This window comes from Lottia gigantea (assembly GCF_000327385.1).
Source record: "Lottia gigantea unplaced genomic scaffold LOTGIsca_53, whole genome shotgun sequence".
Taxonomy (NCBI): domain Eukaryota; kingdom Metazoa; phylum Mollusca; class Gastropoda; family Lottiidae; genus Lottia; species Lottia gigantea.
Window position 1 is genome coordinate 224,122 of NW_008709815.1, and position 10,170 is coordinate 234,291.

A 10,170-nucleotide genomic window follows, 5' to 3' on the forward strand; every position below is an offset into this window, starting at 1 on the left:
AAATTTATATTTTGTCAAAACAGCATAAATCTTTGATGTGAACTCAAAAACAAAAAATGTGTATCAGAAAATTCCTTTAACTTAAAAGACACCCTAACCGGCCCTAGGATTACTAGACCACTACTAGACCCAGGCTCATATAATAAGGTCCATACCTATTTAAATTATAAAATATTAGGACAAGGCCTAGATCTATTATAGGCTCTAGCCTAGCTCTATTATTATAGACTCTAGCCTAGCTAGGCCCTTCAAGGCTTCATTTACAACTTAGGCTTTATTTAACAACAGCTCAAAGTCACAAGTCTATTAAAGATCCAGTGAGCTAACTGAAAGATTATTTTTTGGAATTTCATTTTTCACCTGTAAGATACACCTGTAATGAAGAAAAAAGTATCTTTTAGAATGAATATCTAGCATAATTTAGCAGACGATTCAACGCGAAACAACTCTATCACGCACCTGACATTTAATCACGTGACTTGTTCAAAGGCTCTATTATCCAGACCGCTTATAAATAAAGAAAAATTATATTTGAGGCAATATTTTGAAGTTATCTTTGATATAATCTTTTCCAATCACTGAAAAATATGTATTTAATGAATAGAAATATGTATAAAGACCAAGAGATCTCTAAATTTCGATTAATATGTTAAAAGGTCGGTGTAACAGTTAATACCATATTAGGAAATAGTGGCCCCGGAAGTAAATCTTACCTGGCTCATTAATGGCTGATGGAATGTAAGATTTACCAAGGAAGTCAATGTTTTCTTCTGTCTAACTCCTCGGTATTGCTTTATAAGGTTTGTATGTCATCATTTTTTGAGAGATAGAGCTATTGGGCCCAATATAAGTAATATCACTTGAAGATAATATGAGACAAACTTTTGTAAAATCATGAATGAAATCAGTTGGATAGGTTTAATATCCTCACTTGATTATCGAAATCAGATTGAAGATTGGTCCAGACATAAACTGAACTTTTCTGACCGTCTATTATGATTTTGTGGTAGATTTATAAGTAACTGATTCTAAAGAAGTCAACATTTGGAAGAAAAATGTATGTAATCAGTAATATCAACATCATACATAGTTGATCATAGGCCTAAATCTATATAATTAGCCTGTGTAGACTAACTGTCAATGTCAGGCCAAACAGCTGAAACTTTGTGACTCTAGGTGCTGATCAGGTGCTTATAGTTGTGGAACATCTAGATTTATTGGCAGTGATAGCCAATTCTTTTGTCATACAATTATTATTTGTTTCAGATTTAACATAAGATCCAACCTTTTTAAGTGAATAGCTAACTTAATGGGATTATTGTAACAACTATGGGGAATCTTCTTCGTGTTTTTTTAAATTATGATCCACCGTCCAGAAATACAGATGTCTTTGTGGACTTTGAAAGTAGGTAGAAATTCCTATTTCTTGAGATTTTATTTTTATGTGATGAAACTGTGATGCCTGTTTACAGATAGTTTAGGTTTTCTTTTGTACTTAACTTGCTGTCTGCTTTTGTTTTGTTCTTGACTGATTAAGTTAGGAAATGTCAAATTGTATGTAATAAATTGTTATTTTACCATTCAGATGCACAGCCAACTGAAGAAGAATGTATAGTTTGGACTATGGTAAACACTGTTCTTCAGTCAGCTGAAGATATTTTAGATAAATTAAGAAATTATACAGGTGCATCAGAAAGTATACGAAATGTGAGTGTGAAATAGATTTCAATAATTATTCTGAATGTTGAAGGTTAAGCTGCCAAACAAAGTTATTGTAGACCACAACCTATAAAAGCAGTGTATATCAGTTGAACCTTTGAGAAAACGAAATAAGTTCTTTAATTTCAAAAATAATTTCATGGATCTTAGTAACATTTTTTTGTTTGTGCTTGCTAAAGAGGGCATATTAGGATGTGATCCACTATCTTGTACATATTTAAGAAAACTAATGTAGAACTTATCAATGTTATTTTCATTTACAGGCCATTTCTAATCCAAGTAGTGAAGATTTACAAGAAGTAGCTTGGCATGATGTCATTCCTCTTGTCAGCAAATTAAAATTATTTTATGAATTTTCTTTAAAATTAGGTAAGTTTTGCATTGCTGTAGTCATTTTAGTGATGTTGTCACCATAACATTGTGTAATAAGTACTTATCATGCATCTATTACTTCTGGTAGCTGTGTTCAAAATATGTTCATTCAAGGATAATATGTTCATTAGTTAAAACAAAGTAAAACTGTATTTTTGAATACCTATTTGTAGAAAAAATTGTTCCTGATTTATTGAAAGAACTGTGTTCAGGTGATATGACTCCTACGGAACATTTAGAAAATCAACAAGCATTATTCAAACAATTTGCTGAAATACTAGACTTTGTTTTAAAGTTTGATGATTTGAAGGTCAGTTGAAATTTTATCTTTTTTCATTTTGAGCTTTATACTTGGTGTAAGCTTACACTACTTACAGTTTGCTTACATGATTATACCTTAAAACTCAAGAAGAACTGAAGGGTTCAATTTTGATTGCAAAAATATTGAAAAGCTTTTTGTTGTACCAATTTTTTTTTCAAAGTTTACTATTCATTTCATTATTTTATGCGTTGTATTTTTGTAGATGACAAACCCTGCTATACAAAATGATTTTAGTTATTATAGAAGAACTCTGAGTAGAAGGAAAATGGCTAATGAGGTATTATATTTTATACTATATAAATTTTTAGCTGAAAGGGAAAATCAGACTTCTATCAGTGTATTTGTTGAACCTATGAAACAGAATGAAACTCATCATGCTTGTAGAAGAAAATATTTTTGCCAAAGAGGAAGTAACAGAATAATTGCCAAATTTTATTGACATCCCACCATTAATTCATCAGAAAATGATAGAAGTTGAATTACATAAAGTATATATTGATATCTATAGGATGATAAAGAAGATCAGTTAGAAGTATCTAACGAGATGGCCAATAGAATGTCTTTATTTTACGCCCATCCTACTCCAATGTTAAAATCATTGAGTGATACAACTGCAAAATTTGTTTCTCAAGTAAGTAAAATGACTTTTTCTTAATAGAGCATACATGTAATTATTGATTCCCCTATATTGACTACTTGGAATTCATTAAGAAAACAATCATTTTTTATATGCCCACATTCTATTGCTGTTGCCCCTGTCAATCTATTTTTGTTATTCTACAATTGATACAATGAAATTATGTTAAAAGTGGTTGGTAAATATGACAAGATAGACTTTGGGTACAATTTGATATACTGACAGGGTAAGTGGACTAATCATGACCCGCCATGTTCTAAAATATCATTGGTTTAGTAAGGTTACAATGCCCTGCTCTCTTGCAAGTTATTATACCTAGCGATTTGCTAAATTAATTCATCTAAGACTGTTTGATAATTGACTTGTGTTAATTTGCAGAATAAATATCTTCCTGTTGAACAGACAACAGATTGTTTAAGTGCAATGGCCAATTTATGTAGGGTAATGATTGAAAATCAGTAAGTATGAATCTGTTTTACTCAATATTGGAAAAGGGATAATTAAAAGTATATTGTATATTATAATTAAAAGTACATTGTATATTATAATTAAAAGTATATTGTATATTATAGTTAAAAGTATATTGTATATTATAGTTAAAAGTAATTTGTATATTATAGTTAAAAGTATATTGTATATTATAGTTAAAAGTATATTGTATATTATAGTTAAAAGTAATTTGTATATTATAGTTAAAAGTATATTGTATATTATAGTTAAAAGTATATTGTATATTATAGTTAAAAGTAATTTGTATATTATAGTTAAAAGTATACTTTTATCTTTAAAAGTGACAAAATACAAGAGTGTAAAGTTCTTGACAACATGAAATATTGAGAAGGTTGTCTTTGAATTATATTCTGTTCTGTATATTTTAGAGAACATTTTTCCCGATTTAAGAATCAAGAGACCAAATTATTTTGTCTACGTGTCATGGTTGGTGTTATTATATTATATGACCATGTGCATCCTGTTGGAGCTTTTGCCAAAATTTCTGGAATAGACGTAAGTTTTATCATCTTTGTTTGTCCTTAATATTGTCATGTCTTTTTCTTACTTTTCAAATGCTAAAATAGCCATTACAATATAATGCCATTAACAGTTTAGAAGAGTCTTGTCATAGCTAGTTATATGTTACTGTAAAATATAATATGTAATATTTTATAACAGTGTCATGTTTGAATGATTGTTTTAAAAAAATTAAACAGCCATACCAGACACATATCTATGTTTCTACATTGGTGAACTTCAGCAATTTATGCTGATTTGTGTATGAGTTCATTTGATATAATTTATTTGATGTGTGATTCAGCTGTTATTTAACATGTATTTTATTTCAGATGAAGAGCACAATAAAAGTGTTAAAAGAACAGAAACCACCAGGTAGTGTTGATGGATTAATGAATGCTCTCAGGTAAGCTATTTCATTAATCAGGCTTTGTTATTTTTATGTCTAGTTGTTATCTTTCTAAGATATGATTCTTTCCATCCATCAGTTCAAACTTCTTTTCAAATATCTTAACGTACCTGTCTGAAAAGTAGATTTCATTTGTTTGACATAGTGTAAGATGTCAGTTTATTTAATGAGATGTTTGTTTGTAGGTACACCACAAAACATCTTCAAGATGAAACAACGCCAAAAACAATAAAATCAATGTTAGCTGATAATTAAACCAGTGTATTCTACAGATTAGTGGACCAATATATCTTCATAGCTACTAGATTTCTTAATTATTATCTAACCCCTTATTTACAATAACTTCTAGAACAAAGGAACGTTTAAATATTGTTAGTGATTATAAAGCTTTTCATTCTACAAGTAACTGATAGAAATACTGCCTTTACTTTATGTAATCAATTAATCAAGCACGGCTTGATATAGTGTGCCAGTCATCTATTTGACCCCCTCAACAATTATTGAGATCTATCACACATGCATTTTTATCTATCAATACACAACAGATTTGTAAGATTGTAAAATTAGGGATATTAATGTGCATTGTGGTATCTTAGTGAAGAGTGAAGGTATTGTAAATAAGGGATAGAAAAAAAGGGCAGCTGAAGTATATTAAAGTAATATTTATATTTTGCTAAACATCTTTCTTAAATGCCATTTGAATAACAGCGTCCAAAACATTTCTACTATCAATCATACAGAAAAGGAAATTTCTAATAGAACACTTAATAATGATTTGCCATAATTGGCCTAAACTCAAATATTTGTCATTGAGTGTGAGCATTGTTGTTCATTGAATTGATATTATTGTCTAACTATTGGTTAAAAGGCTGTTAGAGCTCAATTAGAACTATTCAGAATATACATCCAATGTCTGGCATACATTGTATATTGTAAGTTGTATTTAACTGTAGGTAAACCTGATGTTTGATTTTTATTCTGAAAAGTATTGTGGATCTATAGCTGAAGAGAAATAGAGCCCCGACACAAGTGCTTAGACATGTATATCTCTTTCAGTTGTTGCTTGATTTAGTTGCCTTGCTATAAGAAGCTTATTGAAATTTGTGCCATAAGTATTCTAAATGTGCTTCCTATTTTATATGTTAGTGTAAAATAGCATATTATATTTTAGATAACTACACTTCAACTTGTCCAATACTAGCAATAAACATGTACATTATTAATTTTAACAAATAATCCATGCTAATCATATATTGGCCTTTTTAAGTAAAAAATAATAAAGATAGCAGTTAGGATATGTAATTTTGTTATGTGCCTCAAGAATTTATTGCAACGAGTTACATTTTTAAAACTTTAAAGCTAATATTGATTTAGTTAGAAATCAATTGTATGATTTTTGTTGTTTTGATGAAAAACTATAAAGCATCTTATCCAAAGCTGTCAGAAAATCCAGTTTACCTGTGTGATTCATGATTCATGATTACCCTCCATTAGTTACTAGTATAGGGTTGAATGGGTGATTCCATTAAAAAATATCAGTTTATGTAGTTTATATTGTCGGTTTGTTTTGATTTTAGAGATAAATTAGTGTAGTAAAAGCAGTATTCAGTTCTTAGCATATTACTTGATCTTTCTGTTAAATTATTGATTGGAAATTACCAGTTTAAGAATAGCTAATACTCACAATATCACCATGATTGTATTCTTTTTCTCTGTCTCACTATAGCTTTTGCATTGCATTTGATTTCGTTAATTTAATATTTAATAACAATCTTTTTGCAATTTGGTGCTTGATGATTTTTGATATAGGGTAAATTTAAAAGATAACAGTGAAATTTATTTAACCTTGGACACAGTTTAGGTCTGTCACAGCACAAAACTTTGATGTTTGATTTTGACTTAAATATATTAACATAAAAGACTTTTATCTTGATGTCAAGGAAGGAAAAATGCAGACATTTGATTATATGATATCCACATTGAAGAAATTATGAAAATGAGGAAATATTTCTAAGAGTTTTATTAATAATTGTTAGTTTAGTAACCATATATTTGTGACTTGAAAGTTTTTAGGCAATATAATAGGGACAAATATCCAATTGTGTACAGAAATATGATGTAAACTGATTATTTTACTGTGCTACTGAGAATATATTAGTTCATTCCCAACAAATATTTATCAACTTATTGTCAGTTTTTGTTATTTATTGTTTTGTTGTTTATATTTTATATATAAGTATAATATATATATATATATCATCAGTGTATATTAATAATGACTTTTTGATAGCCTTTTGCTTTTTATATGTAATTTAGGAATAATAATGTAAATACGATATAATACAGTTGAAATGCGAGTACTAAGATTATTGACAGTGTAAACTTGACAATATCATATAGTTTAAAATTAAATAGTTGATAGTTGTCATTTGTTTGTCATGATTGACAAGGTATGTGGTTGTAACTATATAGTTGTCAATTTTGCATGTAATGAAATGTAAACTTACCCAACCCATTTTATACAACAATACAGATGTTGTCAATAGAATCTAAAAACCCATCTTCTACAACAATACAGATGTTGTAAATGGAATCTAAAAACCCATCTTCTACAACAATACAGATGTTGTAAATGGAATCTAAAAACCCATCTTCTACAACAATACAGATGTTGTAAATGGAATCTAAAAACCCATCTACTACAACAATACAGATGTTGTAAATGGAATCTAAAAACCCATCTTCTACAACAATACAGATGTTGTAAATAGTATCATCTGGTTGAAGGGTATATAATTGTGAATTATCATTAACAATCTCATTTTCACTATTATAATTTTCAATAGATCTTTTTTCAATGTACACATAATCACAATAGTCAGTTCGGTTATAAATTTTGAAGGAAATGTATTACAATGTTCTGTACCCCTTTTCTAACAATTTCTATATTTATTTATTAGGTTATTATTGTTTGCATGAAATTTGTTAATACTAACAAATGTGTTTTAATACTGCAGACATATTTATCTGGAAAAAATTGTTTTCCTTGGTGATTTTCAATTGAAACTTTGCCCAGTTAAACCAGAGAAATCTTTTAAGGATGCTACCTCTTAGAATGGACATTAAATTTTTATCAGGTGCCATGACTATAGAATAGAATCTCTACATGACGATATATCTATAAAACAAAATAATGTAATAGTGCATTATTACTTAGTTTTATGGATTTATTGGATTATAGAGGGATTGAATTCTGTATAGTTATGACACCAGCTAAGTCCACTGATGAAAAAAGACTTATTTTAACCACGCTTAAAAATTCAACTTTTTGGTCATGCTTAGAGGTGGTATACCTTTCAATAAACATTAATTTACTATACAGATGTGTTACAATATGTCTGCAGTATATATTTATTATTATAAGTTTGTTAATTTGTTGATACCTTATCCTAGTTACCATACATTCCAAATAGACCTCAGTGAGATTCTTACCCTACAAATGAGAAATATATGAAAGAAATGTTAAAATTGTCCTTTTTCTGCCTTTGTTCAGACAAATTCTTTTGAAATGACAGCATGAATTTGGAAACTCTTCAACGCAAATGAAAACTTGTTAAAATATGAATCAAAGGGTTTTGAACAAAAATTGTTTTTTTTTTTGATAGATATAATTTAGCTGTTCTTGGGTTATTAACCCTGCATGAGTTTATTTTTATTCATAAATTAAATAATTAAGCAACCAGAACATAAAAATATTGCATCTTTAGTTGTTACTGTAAAAACAGCCTACAGTAATTGTACAATACACTGTTCTGTATATCATAAGTAATGTGTATTTCTATAACCTCAGTTTCAGATATCATTATACATACAGGAAGAAGGAAATAAAGTGAACTTCTCAATTTCAATGTATGAGGAAATTCTATCATATTTCATTTTGTATTTTATGTAAATCAATATTTAATAATACCATGCCATCATAATGCCTTTTTAATCATTTTCATTTTCTCAATTTTGCGCTTTTGCTTTTCATGCAGTGTCTTGTTTTACTTATAATTTCTTTAAGGCTATAATTGTTTCAAATAAAGATTTTTTTTTTCAAATTGTTTGTCTTCTGTCCACATATATTGAGAGTGATGGAAATCAAAGCAGGATTTAGGTTAACAGTCAATAGAGTTTATTCCATGTAAAGACTTGATAATAGTAATGTATTCAGCTATAAATGAACCGAGAGAGGAAAACCTTGTATAGAAACTAAAAGGGTTAGATCAGGGGTTTTCAAATTTCTATTTCCACTTTCAGATTCCTTAATTGATTACATTTCCCCCTTCCACTATAAATCCTTAGTATTTCCTGATTTTCTCTTTATCTTGCAATCTTTTTCATGTTGGAGAATATAGCCTCACTGAGAACAACTTAAATTATAATTGTTTAAATATAATTGTCCTACACCCCATTACCCTCCAAAATTTTCAAAATTTTAATACATAAACAATTTGAGATATTTACAACATAGGACTTCATTCTTTACTCACACTATACTGATATTTAAGATAAATGTGTTAGTTTGAAGAATCCAGACATTTCAATATGTGGTCAAAAAAAATAGACAAACATAGACCTGTACAGTAAATAACAAGCAACATATACATCTATTGACAAGACTCAAATTTAGAAAAATTACGCGACTCTAAGAATGGGACACATTAGTCTTCAGTTTGTGGCCAAAGGGAGGTAATTTCATTTGTTGTATCTGATCTATTTTTATTAACTCCCTTTGTTATTGCAAAACAAACGAAATGTTTGTGCTGTCAGTTATTTTGTAGTGCACACGGAATTAGATTAATAAATGTAGGAATTTAAACATGTGAATTAAGGGAGCAATTAACCTCATTCGAGTAAGGTATGTGCGTGGGATAGCTGAATAGTGTCTAGTATGAAGCCAAATATAAAATGCTGAATAAGCATAATTGGATTTTACAGATCTGCTGTCACTTGTGGAAAATGGCGGTAGTGCAGGTCGAAGAGCACGTGTTTTGGAATAATGACACTTGAAAAGTGGCCTCTTGAACGCAAAGGTAAGGATACTGACGTACAATTATTGTACTGCTGTAATCCAATTTCAAAACAAAACCCTTACATAAAGCTGATACTATTTTTTTCCACTTTAAAACATGTTATACATTGATTAACAATGTTGCACATTCTCGTTTACAGTAGATTGATTATTAGGATAAGGGGTTATTTAATATAACAGTTACCAGTGCCGCAAATTCTGACCTGTATAATATTTGCAGATTTTTGTAATGAAAAATGAATTGTATGATTACTTTGAAGTGAACAGTGTATGATTAATATGATTCTGCATTGTTAAAAAGTAAAAGTTCTGATATTTTAAACTTGATATAGATGCACTTTGAGAAATTGGTATTGATGAGACCCTGGCAAGGAGTGGCGGAGCCAGCCTCCTTAGCTAGGGGGTAAAAATATTGGTCAGATTGCATATTTGGGGGCAATTGTCGAGGTTGGAGCATCTGAGAGAGTTCTCCCCCAAGAAATTTGTTGTAAAATAGAATAAATTCAAGGGAAGCGATTGCCAGCACCCCTCTACCTCCACTGGCACCGCCACTGCTGTCAGGATTGAATTTATCTTTCAGATTATTTTCAGATAAAAAGATTTGGGTAAGAGCCTATCATGCAATA

At 29.4% G+C, this 10,170-nt stretch overlaps 1 protein-coding gene across 1 annotated transcript; it reads left to right on the plus strand.

Annotated features, from left to right (window-relative positions):
• Positions 1–716: 716 nt before the first annotated feature.
• On the plus strand, positions 717–4,722 carry LOTGIDRAFT_219325 (hypothetical protein; the record flags this gene model as incomplete). The annotated part of the gene is made up of 11 exons (XM_009062729.1): positions 717–800; positions 1,267–1,405; positions 1,586–1,707; positions 1,983–2,088; positions 2,265–2,401; positions 2,616–2,690; positions 2,922–3,044; positions 3,429–3,508; positions 3,929–4,055; positions 4,391–4,464; positions 4,653–4,722. Exons 2-11 carry the CDS (start codon positions 1,330–1,332, stop codon positions 4,720–4,722), a joined length of 990 nt encoding a protein of 329 aa, XP_009060977.1. The 5' UTR covers positions 717–800; positions 1,267–1,329.
• Between the last annotated feature and the right edge of the window lie 5,448 nt (positions 4,723–10,170).